Genomic DNA, 25,325 nt, shown 5'->3' on the forward strand with positions numbered 1-25,325 from the left:
CGGTCTCTCTGCTGTCTCGTTGAGCACATCCCAACCCGCGCCTCTTGTGTTCTACATTTTACTGCAGCTTTCATGGAGAAAGGTGGAATTGGCAGTTTGTAATAATAATCCGTGATTGAGTTTGGGGAACGTGAGAGAAACACAATGGCCAGGCAGGTCTGGGCTCGGGTGGAGATGAAGGCTGGTGTCTGGGATCACAGTGGATGTGCAAGACCCACCGACTCTGTGTTATATAATGTCATTGATTAAGATTCACTTGTGGGGAATCCTGAATCTTCCTTCACTGACGAGACAGGTTACGTTTGCAGAGATCCACCAGACAGACACTCGCTGGCAATTCCGACAGGCAAATGCTTCTCATCAACTTGGTAGGAAGAATAGACAAGAACAAATCGTTTCACAACAAAATAATTGAGATTGGGTATGAAGCAACTGCAGATGCTGGTTTAAACCGAAGACAGACACAAAAAGCTGGAGTAACAGCGGGTCAGGCAGCGTCTCTGGAGAGAAGGAATGGGTGACGTTTCGGGTCGAGACCCTTCCTCAGACTGAGACGGGTTTCAGGGCCAGGTGGTTGGTGAATCTGTAGGAATGCTTGGCTTTGTGGTCTGGGCTACATTCGGGTCTCTGTCACTTTCCCCATTTCTCTGGTCAGTTCACGGTTGTCGATAAGCCTTGAAGACATCTAACACTTGCCACCAAGGTGATGGCGTCCAACGCGTGTCCTGTGGGTTTGGGCAGCAGATTCATGCTCAACTTCAGCCCAAACAACTCTTGTGTTTAGTTCAGTTCAGTTTTAGTTTATTGTCACGTGTAGCGCGGTAGTAAAAAGCTTTAGCTGTGTGCTATCCAGTCAGCAGAAGGATTATTTATACATGATTGCAATCGACCCGCCCACAGTTTCTATGGTCGTCTTTATCCCTGTAACCCGCTGTGATTCTCTCTTCATCCCAAACCTACCACCTTGTACATCTCCCATTGTGACCACTTGACCATTGGTGGCCTCGTGGCCGGCTGTTTCGTGGCAATGACCACCCCCCTTTACCATATAATATAAGAAAATAACTGCAGGTATTTATTCACAAAATGCTGGAATAACTCAGCGGGTCAGGCAGCATCTCAGGAGAGAAGGAATGGGTGACGTTTCGGGTCGAGACCCTTAGCATGCTTTGTAAAACTTACTTTGTGACCAAATAAGACTTGGTATCAATTTTTCTAATAATGCTCCAGTGAAATGTTCTGGGATTGGTTTTTCCCCCATGTTAAAGGCATTATATAAATGTACTGCTATTGTTTGTATTGTACGATCCTTGAGGGGCAACAGTTTTCGAAAGGAGTGTTGATCTCGCGTTCAATAAATCCTACATCAGCGAATCATGATTTGTCAACATTAACCCAGCCTGGCCCTGCAGCACACTAATGTGTGAATCTTGATCATTCCTGGAGAGGGATTTTCACAGATTGTGAGATTCAGTGGCACAGGTCTAAGTAAAACGTTTGGATAATTTGTCTAAGTTTTTCTCACATTCCTGGCGGGGGGGGGGGGGGGGGGTTAATTGACGATAATGTTTCATTTCTGTCATTGTACAGTAGTGTATTCAGTGAAATCAGGGGATTCAGTGGAAAATCCAGTGAAATCAGTGCAAATTCAGAGATATCAGTGGGAAATCCAGTGAAATCAGTGCAGATTCAGTGATATCAGTGGGAAATACCATGAAATCAGTGCAGATTCAGTAATATCAGTGGGAAATCCAGAGCTCACAACTCTAATTCTATCTTGGCAATGGAACACTATGGACCATAGACTTGTTGTCTAATTTATTTTGCATTAACACCTTGTTTTTATTATACCATTTTCTTGTTACTGACTTGCAGAATCCATATGTGATGTATGTATATTATGTTTTTCTGTGTGTTGGCTGAGTCCATGTGCTTGTTGCGTGTATGATTTTCATTGTAGACACATAAAACATCTGATGCTGTAACCTTGGGGAAAAAGATCAAAGTGCAGGAGGAACTCAATGCGAGCCACACTGAGGTCCCCCAGCACTTTGTTTTGGGCTCAAAGGTTTCATTGTACCTGTACCAGGTGGCAAATTTGTGAAGTTAATTGCCACAGACGGCTGTGGAAGCCAAGTCAATGGGTGTTGTTAACGCAGAGATTGACCAATTCTTGATTAGCACGGGTGTCAGGGGTTATGCGGAGAAGGCAGGAGAATGGGTTTGAGAGAAAAAGATAGATCAGCCATGATTGAATGTTGGAGTAGACTCAATGGGCCGAATGGCCTAATTCTGCTCTTATGACCTTATGTACCCCACTGTACTTGTGTTTGTGACAATAAACTTAACGACTTGAAAAGAGTAGAGGGGAGTTTGAAAGTGTAGAGCAAGCTCAATAAATTGAATATCCTTCCACTGTTTGAGTTAAAACAGGATTGAGAGTTAATGTATATGTATTTTCCTAGTGAGAGTTGCTGGATAACAACAAAGGGCATCATCCATTCTTTAGCCTGCCCATTGCAGTTAACTAATTTTAGCATTTGACTGAGACAAATTAAGAGCAGGCATTCATGGTACTGGCACTGAGGAAGTCTGTCAGACTTTATCTCAAACTGGTAAATGCACCGAGTGACCCTGGCCTTGCCAGCGTTCCTTTAGGAGGGTATTGTGGAATATTATAGACAATAGACAATAGACAATAGGTGCAGGAGTAGGCCATTCAGCCCTTCGAGCCAGCACCGCCATTCAATGCGATCATGGCTGATCACTCTCAATCAGTACCCCGTTCCTGCCTTCTCCCCATACCCCCTCACTCCGCTATCCTTAAGAGCTCTATCCAGCTCTCTCTTGAAAGCATCCAACGAACTGGCCTCCACTGCCTTCTGAGGCAGAGAATTTCACACCTTCACCACTCTCTGACTGAAAAAGTTCTTCCTCATCTCCGTTCTAAATGGCCTACCCCTTATTCTTAAACTGTGGCCCCTTGTTCTGGACTCCCCCAACATTGGGAACATGTTTCCTGCCTCTAATGTGTCCAATCCCCTAATTATCTTATATGTTTCAATAAGATCCCCCCTCATCCTTCTAAATTCCAGTGTATACAAGCCTAATTGCTCCAGCCTTTCAACATACGACAGTCCCGCCATTCCGGGAATTAACCTAGTGAACCTACGCTGCACGCCCTCATTAAGCAGATAGCTGTACGTCTTTGAAAGGAACATGATTGTAGATGAAAGAAAGGTAGTGAGGCAATGCAGAGATGGTGCAAGCTAAGGGGAGAGTTGGAATAGAGTATGTGTTCCTGTTTTGTAATGGAACCTGGTGCAGAAGAGGCAGCTGTGGCTGACAGTAATGTAGACTGAGATGGTCAGGCTTGGTGCAGCCAACTGAGGGATGCTCGTGCAGTCCGTGCTTCCGAAATGCTTCAATGCATTGGATTCATAACTCAGTGCCAATATGGCTGCACCTCATCCAACTCCAGCACAAACCTGTATTAGTGGGATACATCTATCCTGGACCAGGAAGATGTAGGGATAGGAATGCTATCCATAAACCCAGGCTTCAATAATGATTTTTTTTTGTGCTATTGAAAGGAAGAATATGCATTTGCATGGCATGTTTCATAATCACACGATGACCCAAATTAGTTTCTATCTAGTAATGTGTTTTTCATGTTTAATCACTATTGTATTGTTGGAAATGTAGTAGCCAAAGTGGACTCAGTAAAACGGCAGCAAGACCAGGGAGATAATGATCAGATAGTTTATGTTTAGCGATGTTGCTTGAAGAACAAGTGATGTGGGGCCACTGGGGAAATACTCAGGCCTTCTTGGCGGTGGTGCCATTGATAAACTTCCCATTCATCTAAGAGGGCAGATGGGACTCTGGATATTTCACCGGAAAGAAGGATTCTGGGCACTCACTCCTGGACGGGGCAGCCCAGTCTTCATTGGAATGAGACTTTAACTCTTGACCTTCTAACTCAGCATTGCAGGACGTGATGCCCTACAATGGTCTCCAATGCTCTACAACACTCTATAATGGTCTAGAATGCTGGAAGGTCATAAGTTCACATCTCCATAGTGTACGTTGTGAACCATTTGGTATTGGTAGATTGTCATCTGAATATTGTATCGGAGACAGGCACAAAATGCTGTTGTAACTCAGCGGGACAGGCGGCATCCTCGGATAGAAGGAGTGGGTGACGTTTCGGGTTGAGATGAGTCTGAAAAAGGGTCGCAACCACACCGTCACCCACTCCTCTCCAGAGATGCTGCCTGTCCCACTGAGTTACTCCAGCATTCTGTGGCTATGTCCGGTGAAAACTGGCACCTGCAGTTCCTTCCTACACATTATACATATCATTCAGTGAGGTCCTTCTGAATATTTGTTATCCTGATCAGTTTGTGGACCGATGACCAATATCCTTCTCCATGTAGCGGCTGTGAATCTTACAGCCGGGCCGGTCCCAGCCGGCAGAAGATGCCTTCAATCCCGCAACATCGGCAAAGCCATCCCCACCCGCACCATCCCCACCCTCCCCATCCCCACCCGCACCACCCCACCCTCCCCATCCCCACCCGCACCACCCCACCCTCCCCATCCCCACCCGCACCACCCCCGTCCTCCCCATCCCCACCCGCACCATCCCCATCCCCACCCGCACCATCCCCATCCCCACCCTCCCCATCCCCACCCTCCCCATCCCCACCCTCCCCATCCCCACCCTCCCCATCCCCACCCGCATCATCCCCACCCGCACCATCCCCAACCTCCCCATCCCCAACCTCCCCATCCCCAACCTCCCCATCCCCAACCTCCCCATCCCCACCTACACCATCCCCACCCACACCATCCCCACCCGCACCATCCCCATCCCCACCCGCACCATCCCCACCCTCCCCATCCCCACCTACACCATCCCCACCCACACCATCCCCACCCGCACCATCCCCATCCCCACCCGCACCATCCCCATCCCCACCCGCACCATCCCCACCCTCCCCATCCCCACCTGCACCATCCCACCCACACCATCCCCACCCGCACCATCCCCATCCCCACCCGCACCATCCCCACCATCCCCATCCCCACCCTCCCCATCCTCACCCTCCCCATCCCCACCCGCACCATCCCTACCCGCACCATCCCCACCCTCCCCATCCCCACCCTCCCCATCCCCACCCCTCCCCATCCCCACCCTCCCCATCCCCACCCTCCCCATCCCCACCGCACCATCCCCACCCTCCCCAACCCCACCCTCCCCAACCCCACCCTCCCCATCCCCACCCGCACCATCCCCCACCCTCCCCATCCCCACCCTCCCCATCCCCACCCTCCCCATCCCCACCCTCCCCATCCCCACCCTCCCCATCCACACCCTCCCCATCCCCCACCCTCCCCACCCCCACCATCCCCATCCCCACCCTCCCCATCCACGCCCGCACCATCCCCGCCCGCACCATCCCCGCCCGCACCATCCCCGCCCGCACCATCCCCGCCCGCACCATCCCCTCCCGCACCATCCCCCACCCTCCCCATCCCCACCCTCCCCATCCCCCACCCTCCCCATCCCCACCCTCCCCATCCCCACCCTCCCCATCCCCACCCTCCCCATCCCCACCCTCCCCATCCCCACCAGCACCATCCCCACCCGCACCATCCCCACCCGCACCATCCCCACCCTCCCCATCCCCACCCTCCCCATCCCCACCCACACCATCCCCACCCCCACCCGCACCATCCCCACCCTCCCCACCCACACCATCCCCACCCGCACCATCCCCGTCCCCACCCTCCCCATTCCCACCCTCCCCATCCCCCCATCCCCAGCCTCCCCATCCCCAACCTCCCCATCCCCACCCACAACATCCCCACCCGGACCATCCCCACCCTCCCCATCCCCACCCTCCCCATCCGCACCATCCCCATCCCCATCCCCACCCGCACCATCCCCATCCCCACCCGCACCATCCCCACCCGCACCATCCCCATCCCCACCCGCACCATCCCCACCCTCCCCATCCCCACCCTCCCCATCCCCACCCGCACCATCCCCACCCTCCCCATCCCCACCCTCCCCATCCACACCCGCACCATCCCCACCCGTACCATCCCCATCCCCACCCGCACCATCCCCACCCTCCCCATCCCCACCCCCACCCACACCATCCCCCATCCCCATCCCCACCCACACCATCCCCACCCTCCCCATCCCCCCCATCCCCACCCTCCCCATCCCCACCCACACCATCCCCACCCGCACCATCCCCACCCTCCCCATCCCCACCCGCACCATCCCCACCCGCACCATCCCCAACCCCACCCCCACCTGCACCATTCCCACCCGCACCATTCCCACCCGCACCATCCCCAACCGCACCATCCCCACCCGCACCATCCCCACCCGCACCATCCCCACCCGCACCATCCCCACCCGCACCATCCCCACCCGCACCATCCCCACCCGCACCATCCCCACCCGCACCATCCCCACCCGCACCATCCCCACCCGCACCATCCCCACCTGCACCATCCCCACCCTCCCATCCCCAACCCCACCCCCACCCGCACCATCCCCACCCGCACCATCCCTACCCGCACCATCCCCACCCTCCCCATCGCCACCCGCACCATCCCCACCCGCACCATCCCCACCCGCACCATCCCCACCCGCACCATCCCCATCCCCAACCCCACCCCCTCCCCATCCTCATCCCTCTCTCCCACCTCTCCATCCCCATCCAACCCCCCTCCCCAACCCCAGCCCCACCTCCTCCACCTCTCCATCCTCACCCCCCTCCACTCCCCCGTCTCCATCCCCCTCTCCCCATTCCCACCCCCTCCTCAGCTGGTCTCTCAATTACTTATCTGTAAGCCCAGTATGTCCACACGTCAGATGTCCGTAACCCAGAGGGGACCTGTATCACTGTTTACCTCGCCTCTCTAACCTGCCATTCCATAAAATCTGTCCTGTGCCATTAGTTCACCACAGAAACAAAGCTCTTTCAGTGACACCATGAGTCATGAGTTCAGAGATACTGCGTGGAAACAGGCACTGGTTCCCTGCTGCCCGTTAATTACCCGTTCACACTCGTTCTATGTTATCCCACTTTCTCATTCACTCCCTGCACACTGGGGGCAATTTACAGAGGCAATTAACCTACAAACCCGCACGTCTTTGGGATGTGGGGGGAACCCGGTGGAAAACAATGCAGTTCCAGGGATAAAGGTGCAAACTCTGCACTAACAACACCCAAGGTCAGGGTAGGACGTGGGTGTCTGGCGCTGTGAGGCGGCAGCTCTACCAGCTGTGCCACTGTGCTGCCCAGGTTATTTTCTTAACATGCAAAATGTTCTCAACCTTTTTATTGTTAACACCTCAATAAGTAAGGTAAACTGCAGCCCGTTTACACTGTGGATAATGCTCACACTTCCAAATAATTGAGACTGTGCATTCTTTGCACAATGTGCAATTCTTATCCTGCTTATATCTGCAATTAGGTACAGGTTGCATGTGAATAAATCTTACCTCCAACATGATCTGTCTCCACAGCGTGTGTATTCGTTATCTTGCTGAGTAATTGCATTGACAAGTCCTTGCTCTGATGAAGAATTTAAACCTGGGTACTGTTGACACAATGATTAATTCCTCCTCAGTAATCTAGAGCTGTGCTGTCCATTGTGCTCCACTGTGGACTGAGGTATACAAAGAGCTGGTGTAACTCAGCGGGACAGGCAGCATCCCTGGAGAGAAGGAATGGGTGACGTTTCTTCTGTCTGAGTCACTCCAAACGTCCTTGTCACGTTGACAAGAGGTTCTGGGCGTGGAGGGCTGAACCAAAGGGAGTTTGCTTGTGTTGACAGTCGTGCAGGGCTTGGGGATGGGAAAGGATAGAGATTTAAATGGAATTGCTAAGTCTAAAGTACAAAATATCTCTATGAATAATGATATGCAGGGTGGGGAAGAAAGGGATTTTACAAGAACAATGCTTCAGTAAACAAACACAATTCAAAATATCGTACCTCTGTGCACAAAACACTCAGCAGGAAAGTGGGATAATGGAGAACAAGTATGAATGGATAATCAATGATCAACGTGGACTTGGTGGGCCGAAGGGCATGTTTTCAGGCTGTATCTAAGGTAAATTAAACTGAGACAGGCACTGAGCTGAGCTGCAAGAAGCAACCGATGTCCTTAAGCCTCACTGAGACATCATTATCAAGGCAGGAGAGAGCTGGTGGCAACGGGGGCTCTGAAACATGAGTGGCCATCTCATCAAGGGGTTGGCAGGAATGAAAGTAGTGAGAGCAGAGGCATAGAAATCAGAACCATCGGTGAAAGATGTCAACGTTTGTGTTTTAATGTGGCTTTCTCTCTCGCAGGTTTCGTTCAATTGCACCTGATTTTCGGGGTTGAGGTGAACATTGGGAAGTCGCCGACGATCAAGGTGCTGAACGGCAGTGATGTCATGCTCCCCTGCACGTTCTCCAGCTGCATGACTTACGAAGAGGCCTCCTTCTGGTGGGAGTTCCAGATAAATAAAACATTACCAACAGAAAGGGTGAGTATTGCATCTTCATTCCTACGCTTGCAAACCTGCCCCAGACTCATTGTAAAATCCACTCACACAACAAACCTCAGCGGGTGCTTTAGAGAGAAAGATAGTTTCAGCAAAGGTACAGCAACAAAGGGCCATCCTGTGACAGTCTCCATCTCACACTGCTTACCACTCTCAGATCCATCACTGCCCCCAAACCCATTGCCTCCCACCAACTTACTGTGTGAACCTCAAATCATCTGATCTAGTTTCAACCATGGATGAGTTGTTAGTGTGTTTGTTGTTGAGGCAGAGCTAAAATCTCATTTGGAAATTAATCCGAGCAATTGTGAGGGATTGCACTTTGGGAGTTGAATGTAAAGTGAGATTATTCAGCTAATGGCAGGAACCTTAACAGCATTGATGCTGAGGGATCATGGGGTCCCAATCCATAGCTCCCTGCAAGTGGCCACACCAGTAGTTATGGTGGCCAAAAGGACATGTCATTAGTTGGGCCATTGAGTGTGAGACTCAAGAATTCATGTTGCAGCTTCATAGAGCTTGTTTAAACCACATTTGGAGCATTGTGGGCAGTTTTGGTCGCTCTATGACAGGAATGATGTGGAGGCTTGGGAGAGGGTGCAGAAGACGTTTAACCACCCTGCTGCCTGGATTAGAGCTTGTTACCTACAAGGAGAGGTTGGATAAACTTGGGTTGTATTCTCTGGAACATCAGAAGTTCAGGTGAGACCTGACAGAAGTATATAAAAAAGATGAGAGCCACAGATAGGGTTGACAGTCAGAACCAATGTACCAGCATTGAAGTGACAACAGAGCATTGCTTTAAGGTGAGAGGACAATGTTTAAAGGAGATGTGCAGAGAGGTGAGTGGACAGAAAAAGGGAAAGGAGCTGGGTAGAATGGTGTGCGCACAGTCAGGGGGGAGTGGAGGGGCTTGTGGAGGGGACAGGGTACTGAAAAACAGGTTTTTAGGAGGGGCTTAGCCCTAAATTAGAGAATTCATTGTTAATGCCTTTGGGTTGAAAGCTTCCTCAGCGGAATATAGTTGTTGTTGATTAGTGTGTGGCCTCAGGTAGGAGCTGAGTTTGACTGAGACTGATGCCCTAGTCCATGTCAGCTGGTGAGAGCAGGATCTTTCTGCACACACATGGGGACGTTATTTTTCCATGGCAATATTGTTGTACTTCACAAGGCCATCATTGACTGTGCAACAGATCACGACATGCTGATGTTTGGAAAGGTGCGGGAGAAATCTGTTTATTGTCCTTAGGTTTGGATTCATAAGGGAGGGACAGTGGAAATAAAATAACTCTTTTGCTTCCAATAAGCCTTTAACTACCATTCTTTTCTGTGCAGATTATTTATATCAAACTAAAAGTAATGACGCCCCGTGTCACGACATATATAGACAGATTCCAGCTCATTGGGAACATTAAAACAAAGAATATCTCCCTTTTGCTGAAGGAAGTGGAATTTGAGGATACAGGCCTTTACACTTGTTCCTTCAAAAACCCTCAGGAACGAAATCAACAAGCCAATTCCACCCTGGAGCTCATTGTCGTCAGTGAATGTAAGTGCCCTGATGTTTCTTGAGACGATTGACAAAGCAAACATTATATTGAGATGGCATCTCGCCTTAAATCTGGTGTACATTCATTCACACACATGAGTCTACACTGTCTCAAATAACATTGAGTAAGATATCCATCGAGATGTTACGAATGAACATTCAAACCTGGGCCACAGCTGGGGTCAATAATGTAGATTTACTTAAGAGAAAAGATAAAGAGTTAAGCTGATAAAATGATGCACAGAGAAAGCTGGTGGTGGGGAGGGGGGGGGGGGTAGTGGTGGTTGGGTGGGGGGGGTGGTGGGGAGGGGGGGGGGGTAGTGGTGGTTGGGTGGGGGGGGGTGGGGGGGAGGGGGAGGGGGGGTGGGGGGGGGGGCGGCGGGGGGGCATGGAAAGACACACACACTGCTGATGTCCAACTCAGTCAACCCTGCTGAGCTTCCCTCTTTAACCCAGGGTCCTGCCAACATTTGTTGTGCAACCCCACACGTTAGAAACCAAACCAGGGGAGGTCCTTCACAGTGAATAGTAGGGCCCTGGGGTGTGGTATAGAGCAGAAGATATAGGAGTACAAGTGTACCGTTCCCTGAAAGTGGTGTCACAGGTAGATAGGATGGCAAAGAAGGCTTTTGATATTATTGACCACCTTCGGTCAGGGTATTGAGTATAGAAGTTGGGACTTTATGTTACAGTACTACAAGACATTGGTGAGGCTGCCTTTGGAGTATTGTGTCAGTTTTAGTCACCCTGCTAGAGGAATTATGTCATTAAACTGGAAAGAGTGCAGAGATGACTTACAACACTTGTCGGGATTTGAAGAGCTGAGCTATCGGGAGATATTGGGCAAGCTAAGACTTAATTCCTTGGAGCATAAGAGGCTGAGGGGTGATCTTATAGAGGTATATAAAGTTATGAAGGGAATTGGTAGGGTAAATCCACATAGTCATTTACCCAGGGTAGGGGAATCAAGAACCAAGGACATAGGTCTAAGGTGAGAGGGGTATGATAGGAACTAGTGTGGGGCAAGTGTTTCACTCAGAGGGTGGTGGGTATATCGAATGAGCTGCCAGAGGAGGTAGTTGAAGCAAGTATAATGACAACATTTAAAATACACTTGGACAGGAACATGGATAGGAATGATTTAGAGGGATCTGGACCAACTACAGGCAAATCAAAGCAGGTTAGATGGGGCATCTTGGTTGGCATAGATCAGTTGGGCTGAAGGGCCTGTTTCCATGCTGTATGACTCAATAACTCTAGTACCAGCCTGATACAGTCAGAAATCCATGCCTTTCATCCATTGCTGTTACAAACTCTTGGTGCTCCATGTCCCAATTGTAAGGCAGATCCATCAGAAGAGACATTATGATGGTGTATGATTGAGATTGTCCTAGACATGAGCAACATTGACTCTAGTCCCTGCAAGATTTCATGACCAGAGGTCAAACACGGGCAAAGAACTACCTGGTGCTCACCTTGCGCCGATGAAGCACACACAGTCACCTTACCTGAGCTGTCCCAGGCCAAGGACATGCCCTTCTGGTTGGGCCATTGTAAGCTGTCTGTAGGGTGGAAATGGGCAGCTAGTGTGACTTAGGTGGGGGAGGGACCGAGAGAGAGGGAATGCCGGGGCTACCTGAAGTGAGAGAAATCAATATTCATACCACTGGGCTGTAAACTGCCCAAGGGAAATATGAGATGCTGTTCCTCCGATTTGTGTTTCGCCTCACTCTGACAATGGAGGAGATCGTGGACAGAAAGGTCAGTGTGGGTTTGAGAGGGAAAGATAGATCAGCCATGATTGAATGGCGGAGTAGACTGGATCCTATCACTTATGGACATGGATCCAGTGGGCTGGTACTGGAACACTGAGCATCACATTGTCTGTCATTGTGGGGACAGATGCCTGTGATCACACACAGCTTTCTGCAGCCTCTCTTGTCTCTCCTGTTCCCCCACTGCCCTGTAGCTGCTTGAATATACACACTGCTGGTGAAACTGTACTAATCTGTGCACCTGTCCTTTGCATTACAGTATTACCAGTGGACAACACATTGACAGTCCTCATTGCTTCCATTGTCGGAGGGGTGATCGGACTTCTCATTCTATTATTTATTATTAAAAAGCTTGTACTGTTTATAATTAAGCAAGTTGGAAAAAAGAAGTAAGTAAGATGTGAATATGCAAAAGATTATTATCCAACACTCTTATTTACAAACCATTTTAAAGAGAATGTTTCCAGTTAGCAATTTGCAATATGGGAATATGAACAAAGTGGTTAACTATAAGTCTCTGATATACCTCTCAGTAGCCTGTGCCTATAGTCTATGCCTCTAGTTTATTGTCATGCCTGAGTTAGTTGAGTTGCTGGTAGGAATACAGTGCAACAAGACAAGGCCATGGCCTTCATCCGTGTTGTATCGTTCTAACACAGTATTTAACTCTTCAGTCACCTCAGAGATATCAAGCAACGAATAAGATGCAATCCTTGGTGTTTATGGCAGGTTCTATGTTTTGCTAATTCTATGCAAGGGTAATAGTGCGGGTGTCAGACTTTGAGCGTTGTATAGGACAAGATTAGACTGGTTCAATGTAACAAGAGCCAACAGCGTTTATTTGTCATATGCAATGGATATTAACTGGATCAATGAAATCCTTCCTTGCCGCAGCTTTACAGGCACATTAGATGCAATAAGAGCACAACGCACGCCACAACACAGTGTTGTGTGGTAAAGACTCGAGTAACTGCTTTGGATGGGTAACCCATGTTCATGGCGTAGAGCTACAAGGAGTAGCTGTGCATGTTGATGTCATCCAAAGTGTGAATGGTTTGAGAATCAGTGTAAAGCTCTTTACTGATCAGGTAACAAAACCATATTTTGGAGTGGGAGGGCATATCTTCAGGGATTTATCTGCAATTTGCAGCATGTCAACAATTTTCACTTTCTGATTATCAGCCGCTCAGTGGCATACAATGATATTGACATCGCATTGTTCCTCCTTCAAGATGGTTCATGTTTGCATCAGTTTTAGACTCCCTCCTTCTATTTTCTGGAACATTGTTGCTTACCCTTTCCTATTATCCCTGTGATCCCAACAAATGTAGCGGGCTAGGTCAGGCTAAACCAGCCCACAGACTAACTCTATTGTTAAATGTGTGCATTCCCATTTGCCTCTGTGAACTTGTGGAAGGTCAAAATGACAAATCATCCAACAACCCCCACCTTGCCCTTCAACCAAACCTGTGCGTTCTGATCCATGTATCCCTCACTGTCCTGTGTTACACTGCCCTTCACTCTCCCACCTCTGAGTCTGAAGGTTATGAGTTCAAGCCCCACTCTAGAGAACGGTGCATAATAGTTTTCCTGGTGAACCTGTTCTGTCAGAGGTGACCACGGGCTCACTTGGATGAACTAACCAAAGAGAAGCAGGAATTTCTTTCTTGAAGTCCTAGCAAGTGTTAATTCCTCAGTGTCAGTGCAGAATTATTCTGTCAATGTCAACTTCGTTTCTGGGACCTTGTTGTGTTCTCGTGTTGCAATAGTGACTACATTTCAAAGGTGGTTGTGAAGCACTGATTGTCCTAATGCCAGAGAAGCCAAACACAAGCCCGGACCCCAACATGAGCTGTAGTTCCACCACCTGCCCCGTCGGCAAGCCATCATTGCCCCATGTGGGTGATGGCTTTGGCTAAGTTGCAGCAGCTTAGCTGGTGGAGCTGCCCTCTGAGGAAGCTTGGGGGCGATGGCATTTCACTGATTGGTGAAGCAACTGCTTGTTTGTATCCCCACGAGTAAAGTGTTAACTGGATGAAGGTGGTGGGCAGGTGGTTATATTGATGCTGCTTGCTGTGGTCTCTCTAGGAAGGAGTGCCTGGTAAACTGCGCCAACACTCAACATGGACATTATGGTTCCAAGACCGACCTCAAAAGTCCACCAAAGGCATGAAGATTGCACCAATTTTAACATCAGTGCTTAAAGACACGGGATGTGCCTATTAAAACACTAGCGAGTACATACATTATAAGGTAACCCTACTACACTTGCAACAAGATTGGGGGGGGGGTCAGCATACACACTTTGTGCTGGAGACATGGGCCATCAGCATGAGCTACCACAGGAATGGAGATACTCTTGTTCCAAACACACACTGATCTCCTGAATCAGTACTGCCATCTCAAACCTTCAGATATTAGGGCATGCGACTCATTGCCTTGCATGCACGTATTGTTGGTACAGCGGTCAACACCAGCTGTACGGCACCAGTCTTGTATCACCTGTGGCCTTTTACCTGATATGTGATTGTCGTTTTAATTTCTCTTTTTGCTCAGTGTCTTTTGGATTACGGTTGTGGTTCTTAATCACATCCACAGCGGTCAGTAACGAGCTGTGTCTCACCAATAAGGTAGCGCTTTGCTCCTGACTATTCTGAAAGTGGACTCAAGGCGTCTTGCTTCTAGTGTGAACTCTGAAATGGTTTGTTTGCCCTATCAAAATGCACTGTCAGATAGTGGAGATGGAGATGTTTTTTGCAAGATACCACGGGCTTCTTAAATTAGACTATTAGACTAATCGGGTTGCAGGGTATGGGCTGGTGTCTGTATGATACGGGGATACCTTTAACTGGAGGTCATGCCCAGCTAGTTGAATTGATCAGCAATGGTGATGAGGAATTCCCAATGTGAGGCATCTCTGGGGATTGTGTGCAGGTTCCCATCTACACGTGCACGTCTTGGGAACATCCACTCGGAGTCTGGTGCACTGTTTGTGTTGGGGAATGGAGGTACATCACTCACCATGTTCCCTGGTCACTACATCTTGTCCTGCTGTACAGCACACGTTCCCCTTCATCCAGCTAACTGGTACAATATCACCTCACCACCACTCTGCTGCCTTTCCAGCAAGTTGTGCATTTCAGTTATTTGTGGATATTCACAGGATTCCTTCACTTGCAGAAATTATTTCCCACTATTATCGTTGAAATGACTACTTTGCAAGGTCATTTAATTAACTGCTGTGGAATCGGGATCACATACAAAAGGTCTGGGTAAGAATAACAGAAACTGCATTAATGAACATTAGAATCATAGAGTCACACAGCGTGGAAACAGGCCTTTCAGCCCAACTTGCCCATGCGACCAATATATCCCATCTACACTAGTCCCGCCTGCCCACGTTTGGGCCCATATTCCTCGAAACATATCCTATCCATGTACCCGTGTAAATGTTTCTTAAATGTTGCAATAGTCCCTGCTTCAACTACCTCCTCTGGCAGCCCGTTCCATACACCCACCACTCTTTGTGTAAAACAGTTACCCCTCAGGTTCCTATTAAATCTTTCCCCCTCACCTTAAACCTGTGTCCTCTGATTCGCCTACTCTGGGAAAAATACTCTGTGCGTTTACCCAACCTATTCCTCTCATGACGCCTCTATAAGATACACCTCTATAAAAGGGATAAATCATAGAACCATATCATGGATCAAGGCTATTTAATTCAAGGGTCCTGTCTCAGATCATGTAACTTCTCACTGCTGTTCCTCATACTCTGGATATTGTCCATGGTCTATCAAATTGCCTTTTGAAAGCAAGAATGGAATCTACCTTCATCCGTCCCTCAAGTCTGAACTCCAGTTCCTGTGTGAAAGGATTCATTCTCCGGTCTCTTCTTTGACCAATTTAAGTTACATTCTAGATCTAGTTAACTAAATGTTCCAGTTACCGTAGAGACACCATGTCATTAATCTGGACATCTCCCATTACTATTTTTATATCTATGTTACTTTATCCGTAACCATCTGCAAGGTTAGACATTCCTCACGGCTCATCCACACCTCTATCTCTTCCCCTTGCCTTGGCTTCATACGTTCTGATATCCTCCCCTTACATAAAGCAACAGAACCTCTCAGTGGTCAGGATTCCATGTCTCCACCACCATTTGTGTGAAAAGGTGTATTCAGATTTTATTTCCTAACAGCTGGTTTTAATTATAATACTGTGGCAGTCCTGACTCCAGCTAAAGTAGTTTTGCTTATTTGCTCTGGGGGATGCAACTGTTCCTGGCAATGTAGGCTTTGAGTGTCCATCACTGAGTGTCCATCATGAACTGATGAACCAGTTGCAGGTCAACCACATGGTGGATATGGAGCCATTTACTGGCCAGACCGGGCAAGGGTGGCAGGTATTGGTACAAACTAGGAACTGCAGATGCTGGTTAATACACAGATAGACAAAAAATGCTGGAGTAACTCAGCAGGTCAGGCAGCATCTCTGGAGAACATGGATAGGTGTTGTTTTGGGTCGAGGCCCTTCTTCACTTTCAATATTGGTGTTGGTTTATTAATTTTAGCTTAGTTTAGTTTAGAGATACAGCGCGGAAACAGGCCCTTCGGCCCACCGAGTCTACACCGACCAGAGATCCCCGCACATTAACACTATCCTTCCTACACACACTAGGGACAATTTACCTACAATGAACCTACAAACCTGTGCGTCTTTGGAGTGTGGGAGGAAACCGGACTTCTCGGAGAAAACCCACACAGGTCACAGGGAGAACGTACAAACTCTGTACAGACGGCACCCATAGTCAGGATCAAACCTGGCTCTCTGGCGCTGTGAGGCAGTAACTCTACTGCTGTGCCACCATGCCACTCTGATTAATGTCACCTGCATCGAGAAACCTTGAGAAGCTTTGCTGTGCGTACAGTTCAAGCAACTCATACCGAACAGTACATCAGGCAATGAAAACAGTGCAGTATATGGTGTTGCAGCTGCATGGAAAGTGCAGATACATAAGAAATGCAAGGACCATGAAAGGTAGATGGGAAGATTAGGAATTCATCACTAGCATATGAACTTCCACTCGTGTGTGTGATAACAGCAGGGAAGAAGTTGGTGGCATGTGATGTCAAGCTTTTGTACCTTTTGCCTGGAGGGAGAGAGGAGAAGAGAGAATGACAGTGATTCTCGTACTTTCCTGAGGTTCAGGTAGAGTTGGTGGGGGGTAGGAGGCTGGTTCGGGTGATGGACTGGGCTGCATTCATAACTACGTTCTTGGGCAATTGCAGTAGCAAGCTGTCATACTTCCAGAAAGGATGTCGTTTATGGTGGAAATTGGCAAGAGGATCTGGAGACATTCTCAACTTCCTTAGACATGGGGGAAGTAGAGGCATTGGTTTACTTCCTTAGACATGGGGAAGTAGAGGCATTGGTTTACTTCCTTAGACATGGGGGAAGTAGAGGCATTGGTTTACTTCCTTAGACATGGGGAAGTAGAGGCATTGGTTTACTTCCTTAGACATGGGGGAAGTAGAGGCATTGGTTTACTTCCTTAGACATGGGGGAAGTAGAGGCATTGGTTTACTTCCTTAGACATGGGGGAAGTAGAGGCATTGGTTTACTTCCTTGGCTGTAACCCCAATGTGGTTGGATCAGGAGCAATTGTTGGTGAAATGTCCTTGAAGCTGCTGACCATGTCCACTTGTGTGTCGATGACTAGCCCCTTCACTTTGCAGACACTGAAGGAGAGGTTGTTATCCTGACACCATGTTACTAAGCTCTCTGTTTCGTCATTGCCTATCACAGTGCAACTTGTAAATGGAGTCAGAGCAGAATTTGGCTGCACAGTCATGAGTGTGTAAGGAGTGGTGAGAGGCTGCAAATGCATCTTATGGTGTACCACTGCTGGGGTTTATTGTGGAGGATGTTTATTGTCTATCCTTAGCAATTGCAGTCCCTGGTTCAGGAAGTCAAGGATCCAGTCAGAGTTAGACACAAAGCTGGAGTAACTGAAGGTCTGAAGAAGGGTCTCGACCCGAAACGCAACCCATTCCTTCTCTGTTGCGATGCTGCCTGTCCCGCTGGGTTACTCCAGCATTTTGTGTCTATCTTTGGTTTAAACCAGCATCTGCAGTTCCTTCCTGCGTGATCCAGTCTGAGTGGCTGCTGACGCCCAGCTCCAGGGGGTTGGTTGGAATGATGCGTTGATGTAGTTTGGTGTTTCCTTCCCTGAAACACTTTGTTGAAGCAGGTGGAAGCATTTTGCCCCTTTCCTGGTAGTTTCCTGGGTACAGTAACCAAGACACCAGCAGTTCAATTCCCGAGTACCAATAACTTCAATATAAGTTCCCCAGCAGTCCAGGGGGATCCCAACTTACCGACTGAGATAAAATTCTACATTCTATAAACTTCTAAGATTACATTTTGGATCTGCTCACTTTAATTGTTGGATGTATTCCGATGATTCTCCTGTAATTGATAGCATTAATTGATTGAAAGATACACCATGGAAACAGGCCCTTGTACCACTGGGCCCAGGCCAACCATCGATCACACTAGTTCTGTTATCACACTTTCCAATCCCTACACACTGGGGTTTATTTATAGAAACTTTATTTACCTACAAACGCACATGTCCTTGGGATATGGGTTCCTATTGTTTATTGTCTATTGTCTATTGAGACCCAGACCGTCAGGAAGAATGTGCAACTCCACACAGACAGCACTGAGGTTAGGGTCAAACACGGGTCTCTGAGGGAACAGCTTCACCCGCTGTGCTACTTGTTGAAAGCTTTACCAAACTCCACGGATCCATCTTATCCCTTTTTCACAGAAAATAGCAATTATTATGAATTCACTTCTTGCATTAATGAATTTGGACTTCAAAATTAATTTGCCTTTTCACAATAGCTAACTGCTTGCTCATTGTCCTTTCATTATTGGATCTAGTTGGTCAGTGTGTCACTGGTGACTGTCCATGATTTTATATTCTGCTCATTCTTGGGTTGTGACAATGAAGAGATAAACAAGGAATATTATCGCAGTATTTCCAACGGTGAATGCACCAGGGATACCTGCAACCAGGTGTGGCAGGACTGGAGGGGAAGAAAATAACATCATCCCCTGTCTTCAGAACTGTTAGGTTAACTGTTGGGAAAGTGAAGTAATGCTTAATGACCGCACCATAGCTTGATGTGATATCATCACCTTGATTTTACTCGGTAGAGCCATTAAACATTTCAGTGCAAGCGGTGGCCATCAGTGCCCCTCCCTTTACCAAGTAGCTTTGGCTTCCCTGTCCATTACACGGAACCATCTTCATAGAACATGGAACAATAGACCACGCAACAGGCCCTTCGGCCCACAATGTCGGTGCTGAGCATGATGTCAAGTTAAACTAACCTCTGCCTGCACGTGATTCCCAACATAACCATGTGCCTATCAAAAAGCCAATTAAATGCTACTACTGTTTGTGCTTTCACCACCACCACCTCTGGCAGTGCGTTCCAGGTCCCCACCAATTTCATTTTTTTAAAACGCACCCTACATCTGCTTTAATTGTCAAGAGAGAGTTAGATTTCGCTCTTAGGGATAAGGGAATCAAGGGATATGGGGAAAAAACGGAACAGTGTACAGATTTTGGATGATCATATTGAATGGTTCGAAGGGCCGAATGGCCTACTCCTGCACCTATTTTCTATGTTTAATCCATAAAGTAATTCAGATGCACCGACATGCATGGGGTAAATAGGACTGTTGGATGTGTTTGAGGAATATCTACTCCACATTTGCCTGAGACCATTGGACATTGGAGCAGAATTAGGCCATTCAGCCCATCGAGTCTGCGCTACCATTTGATCATGGCAGATCTATTTTCCCCACTCAATCCCATTCTCCTGCCTTCTCCCCATAACCTTTGGCTCCCTTACTAGTCAAGACCCTATCAATCCCCACTTCAAATATATCCACTGATGGCCTGCACAATCATCATTGTGGCAATGAACTCCACAGGTTCGCCAGCCTCAGGCTAAACACATTGCTCCTCTTCTCCATTCTAAAGGTACCTCCTATTATTCTGAGGCCGTGCCCTCTGGTCCTAGACTCTGCCACTACTTGAAACATCCTCTCCGCATCCACTCTACCTAGGCCGAAGATAAGGCCAATAGCCAGGGAGTCAATAGAGCGTAACTCTGAGTGTGGATAGAATGGGGAATGAGAATAATGGAAATAAATGGCATTGAAGCATGCATGGGCAGGTTAGCTAATCAGACAGGAGATGGGGATGAGAGGAGATAGGATGCGAGGAGATCCACTGGAGCCTGAACATGAAGGTGGACAAATGATTCAAGTAAAACACTGGATGACTTTGCATCTCCCCTGTTGTTGAGTGACATCATGCTGCAAATGTTTGTAAATATAACAGGAGCTTGGCACATGTGGATCCTCGTTATCCTTGAGAATAACGGAGTTTGTCCATCCCACCGAGTTTGGCCATCCCACAGAGTTTGTCCAGACCACAGAGTTTGGCCATCCCACAGAGTTTGGCCATCGCACAGAGTGGCCATCCCACCGAGTTTGGCCATCGCACAGAGTGGCCATCCCACCGAGTTTGGCCATCCCACAGTGTTTGGCCATCCCACAGAGTTTGACCAGACCACAGTGTTTGGCTATCCCACAGAGTTTGTCCAGACCACAGAGTGGCCATCCCACAGAGTTTGGCCATCCCACAGAGTGGCCATCCCACAGTTTGGCCATCCCACAGAGTTTGGCCATCGCACAGAGTGGCCATCCCACAGAGTTTGGCCATCCCACAGAGTTTGATCATCCATTTGGCCTTCGGCGCAAGTGTAGGGCACAAATAGACAGGAGACAATCAGGCAAAAGCTACTGTTCATCTTCACCCTGGTTGTGATTGCCACTGGAGCCAAAACACACTTGTAACCACAGAAGCTGCATGTGCATAATCCTTGCATGAGAACGGGACACGTGTGCATCATGTGTGTCCTACACGAGACATGTACGGCCAGATACAAGTGCTCTGCCAACTTTATTTACTGCTTCACAGATCAGAAAAAGAGATTCATGGCTGCTTTACCATTAATAGCATAAATATCTGCCTAATGATAAACCACTGGAGACTTGGCTCCCATTCACTTGCATGTGCAACAGTATTAACCAATAGATGATGCCTGCCCGGTGGAACCGGAATGTGATATTACCAGCACTCAGCTTCTTTACAATGCACTTCATGGGCAGTGTAGTGAGGAGAGAGCTACATGAAACGTGTCTGGCAAGCAACGTGAACCATTGCAATATTCCTTTCATCTCTTCCCAGTTTTTATTTACTTGTCATCAGGTGTTGGGAGTGACTTCTTGTGTAGGTGCATGATAGTAGCACCCACAGTCAGTCAGCAACTGGATTTTCGCATTTTCTTTTTTTTTAAATATTACTAAAAGATTTCTAAACATTTTTTAATAAAATGTATTAATTAACTTAGGCAGTCAGGCCCTTAAGCAGCTTAGAGGACGGCAATCCTGCATATACACTAGCACCCAGGAACCACAGGTGTAACAGCACCCAGTGTCTGCAGCACTGCGAATGATTCCTGGCTGAATGGGAAGTTTCAGGGTGAGATGTTAGGAATCGGACAGGATGGACGGAAAGCTAATCAATCAAGAGCTTCCCGTACTGAGGGTGGTTCAGTCTTTCTGCGTAGGAGTAACAGCAATAAGGGATATGTTCCTCAGATACAACGTTTGATCCATTGGCAAATTCCCATCTTCAATGAACTCACCTGTGTTGAGGAGAAACGTTGCAATCCTGTGATGGGTTGGACTAATTTTCATCTCAATTCTCTCACTCCAAAAAACACAAGGCATTGACAATCAGCGAGTGACTTTCTGTACTGTCACACTGATAACATTACACTTGGAAACATTTCACAAGATAGCCCACGTAATGCTTGCTTCATATTACTACAATGCATGAGCTTTCACCTCTATGCATGTTCCACCTTCCTGCCTCTAGGATTCAAGATCTATTCAAGCAGATGTTGGGCATTCAGACGTTGCGATCCCACTGGTTGTCTCATGGATGCCTCATGTGGCTTACCTTCATGCATGTTCTCAGTCACGGACACCTTCATATGCTTCAGTTGGACAACTGCTGATTGAAATGTGATTGTGAACCACCTGACAGCTTGTTTGCAGTTGCGGCAACCTGTGTCAATACATTGTGCACACTAAACTGCACTGTGCACTTTGCAAGTGTGAGTAAGTGCACTGTGCACTTTGCAAGTGTGAGTAATTGCATTATAGTGCACCCTGCACTTTGCAAATGTAAACCTAATCATGCATGACACCTGCAATCAATGAAGGATAATTTACCACAAATTGATTACCAACTAAATCTATGGGAGTTGTGGTTTGAGTTACTGGGATGGCATGACCATACCTCTCTCTCCCTAGTCTCCATCAGATTGTCAGAAAGGCCGCTCCCATGGAGGTCCACCACACATCTGGGAGCTTCGCGTTCAGCCTGGGATCCATTCTCAGCCATTGGTCTGTTATATTCCTTTCCCTTTCTAAGCTCAAACTGAACAACCCTCTCTCGCTGGGCAAATCTCCTAGTGACAGTCCCGTTAGATTGGTGCTGTTACTAATCAACAGCCTGTGGCCTTTTGTTACAATGGAGGCTGCCATTGCTGTCCGGTGTAAACAAGCCTTCACATCCAGCAGAAACCAAAAGGCAGGGTCATTCTCAATGAAATCTGCACAGACGGTGAAGGCCGAGGGCTGTCCATGTCACACTGCCATCGCATGCAAGTGTGTAATTGCACCATTCACTCTGCCACACTTCAGTGAACAACCCATAACATGAAAACAATAAGCATGTTCTGTAAAAGTAGTGAATTTGAGATTGGAACTATATCCTGTTATTTGCCTTCAAGTTGATACAAGTGAATGAGAGTGCGATGTTGTTGTTCATCCTTCGGGTTCGAAGATGACCATGAGTGTGATAGATTATCATTGGCTCACTGCCGCAGAGAGAGATGGTGTTGTTACCCAACTACCAAAACCATTGTGTTCTTACCAATGTCATGACAATAAACTTCTCCCCTGCAGTTAGCATCCTTAACACCCAGTAACTCTCCATATACGTCATAGATTGTCCACTACATAATGTTCCGATGATAAATATCACCCAAATATCAAAAATATGTCTCAGAAATACAACCACCTTTGACCGAATTACAATGTCTTTGATGACCATTGCTATCTTGGAGTTCATTACACGAATATATTGTTCAAATATCAAATTACCAATCCTAAAAGGTTTTCTTTGTGTTATCTTTGCTCCTGTGCCTTTTTCCTCCAGAGAATAAACAATCCTTTCCCTCCCACCATTCTTCACTCTCCCACATCTGGCCAATCCTTCTCCCTCTATCCCTCCTCCTTAACTTCCCTCTAGCCCCAATTCCTCCCTCTCTCCATCAGAACCTTTCAGTCTTTGACTGCTTCCTACTTCCCATTCTCCTCCCTCATTCCCACAGTTCCAACCCATCCCCCTCCTCACTTCCTCTGGACCTTCCTCTTCCTCTTACCCTTTCCATGTCTCACTTCTCACTCTCCCAACCTTCCACTGCCTCCCGGCCCCTCTCCCACCCTAACCCTACCCTGCCCATGCCCCCATGAATGTCCAGGGAATGCCCACCAGCAAGACCTGTCTTCAGGCTGCACCAGTGAGAGACGTACAGAGAGAGAGAGATAGCCCTGCCATTCACCTTGCAGAATCTGCAGTATCGTAGCTGATTCCCCCTCCATTCACTTGCTGAGCAACCTTGCCCACCTATGAGTTCTAGATGCGTTCTGTATGCTGTATGGCCTTCGTGTAGTGGTGGGTGTGAAGATGAGGGGTTGGGGAGGAAGGTGGTGGAGGCAGAGTAAACGGTTCACAGCTTTTGCTGGGACTTAGTTACTCTGATCCGCCAGAGCTGACAGGTTTAGCCCATTTGCACCTCTTTTCATCAACTGTATTCATCCTGAAGTGTAAGCAGGAAGTATCTAAAGGATATGGAACTGCCAGATGGAGTGGCCAAGGAGCAGCGATGGGAAGCAGAGAGTCTTGGCGAGACAGGGAGCAAGTGTCAAATTTAGGCAACAAAAATATAGTGTGAACAAAGAGCAGCCAACTTGACTGCTGCCTTTCAATTGATGACACATGCTTGCTCATGTTCAGAATGTATCAGAGGAACTGAAGTAGTTATTGATTGAACTATGACCCTCCGTGACCCAGGTGAAGGCCTTGTCTAGCAACCTGACCCAACTGGGCATCTGGCCACAGAACCCTCAGCCATCCTCAGTGGTCCATATTGGCTCCCTGGTCATTGAATCAAAGTGCTGGTCCCTAACTGAGTCAGCCCAAGACATCCCCCACATAGAGACCACTCTGGCAATGCTGACTCACTGCTGGGATCGGAGAGAAAGGTGGAGCGGGGGTTTGAGCTGTGACCACTGGGGATAAAGACAGCAGAGTTCATTGAAGAGACTTCTCCTTCTCCACACAAAGGCAGCCTGTGGAGAAGGGAGTCAATAACTCTGGGTCAATAAAGCTGTTCTCATCCAGTAACCGTTCTGGGCAATTGTATCTCTTGGATGCTTCCTGACATTGCTGAATCTGTATTAGTGATGGAATGTAGTGACTGTCAGCTGGATGGTGTAAAGCCTCATGCCTTACCTGGCAAAGCTTGCCGGATATGCTCACCTGACATTGAGTCACAATTTGCCAAAGATCTCGGGTGTTACAAAAGAAAGTGACAAGTGTTTGCAATATCCTTGACGCCTGCAACTAACAGCTTCACTGATGGATCTCATCTTCACATCTTGTCCTTCCTTCCCAATTCTCCAGAGGTGACCATTCCTGGGGATCCCAGCTAGTCACTCCCGGAGCCTTTGACAGAGCCAGGTGGCGAATTACCTGCCCAGTTAGCCCATGTGTGAGGGGAGGGTGACTAACCTGATGCACAACAGACTGCGAGAGAGAGGGGGAGGGGGAAGGGGAGGGGGAGAGCTCTTAATGTGGCCTCCTCCACATCAGTGGCACCAGGTGTAGCCCAGGCACCAAATGCATTGTACGCTACCACTCTGTCCACCAGGGTCAGCCTGAGCCAGTTGCGTACCACTTCCATTCCTTTCCCCATTCGGCCCATCTGTCCTCAGCCTCCCCACTGCCAGAGCGAGGCCACACCTAAACTGGAAGAACAGCACCTCATATCCCACCTAGGCGGTCCACAACCCAACAGCACGAACAGTGAATTATCCAGTTTCAGAATGAATCCACCCCCCTTCTCCTGAATTATACACTTCTCTTCCCACTCTCCCCATTCCTCCCCCCTCCTTTGCTACCTCCTTTTACTC

General features: G+C 48.2%; 2 protein-coding genes across 2 annotated transcripts in view; both read left to right on the top strand.

Annotated features, from left to right (window-relative positions):
* Positions 1–14,132, top strand: part of LOC144608786 (sodium channel regulatory subunit beta-4-like) — a 16,914-nt gene extending 2,782 nt beyond the window's left edge. Inside the window, exons 2-5 of the mRNA XM_078426881.1 lie at positions 8,386–8,564; positions 9,918–10,131; positions 12,166–12,295; positions 13,995–14,132. Coding sequence (XP_078283007.1) covers positions 8,386–8,564; positions 9,918–10,131; positions 12,166–12,295; positions 13,995–14,079 — 608 coding nt within the window. The 3' untranslated portion in view covers positions 14,080–14,132. The remainder of the gene's footprint in view (positions 1–8,385; positions 8,565–9,917; positions 10,132–12,165; positions 12,296–13,994) is intronic.
* On the top strand, positions 4,675–7,524 carry LOC144608784 (uncharacterized; the record flags this gene model as incomplete). Its single annotated transcript, XM_078426878.1, has 6 exons — positions 4,675–4,732; positions 4,841–5,015; positions 5,556–5,824; positions 5,863–6,051; positions 6,179–6,528; positions 7,504–7,524. Coding segments are annotated over 6 exons (1,062 nt in total), but the record flags the coding sequence as incomplete, so codon positions are not given.
* Positions 14,133–25,325: the final 11,193 nt, after the last annotated feature.

This window comes from Rhinoraja longicauda, chromosome 32 (assembly GCF_053455715.1).
Source record: "Rhinoraja longicauda isolate Sanriku21f chromosome 32, sRhiLon1.1, whole genome shotgun sequence".
NCBI classification, from domain to species: domain Eukaryota; kingdom Metazoa; phylum Chordata; class Chondrichthyes; order Rajiformes; family Arhynchobatidae; genus Rhinoraja; species Rhinoraja longicauda.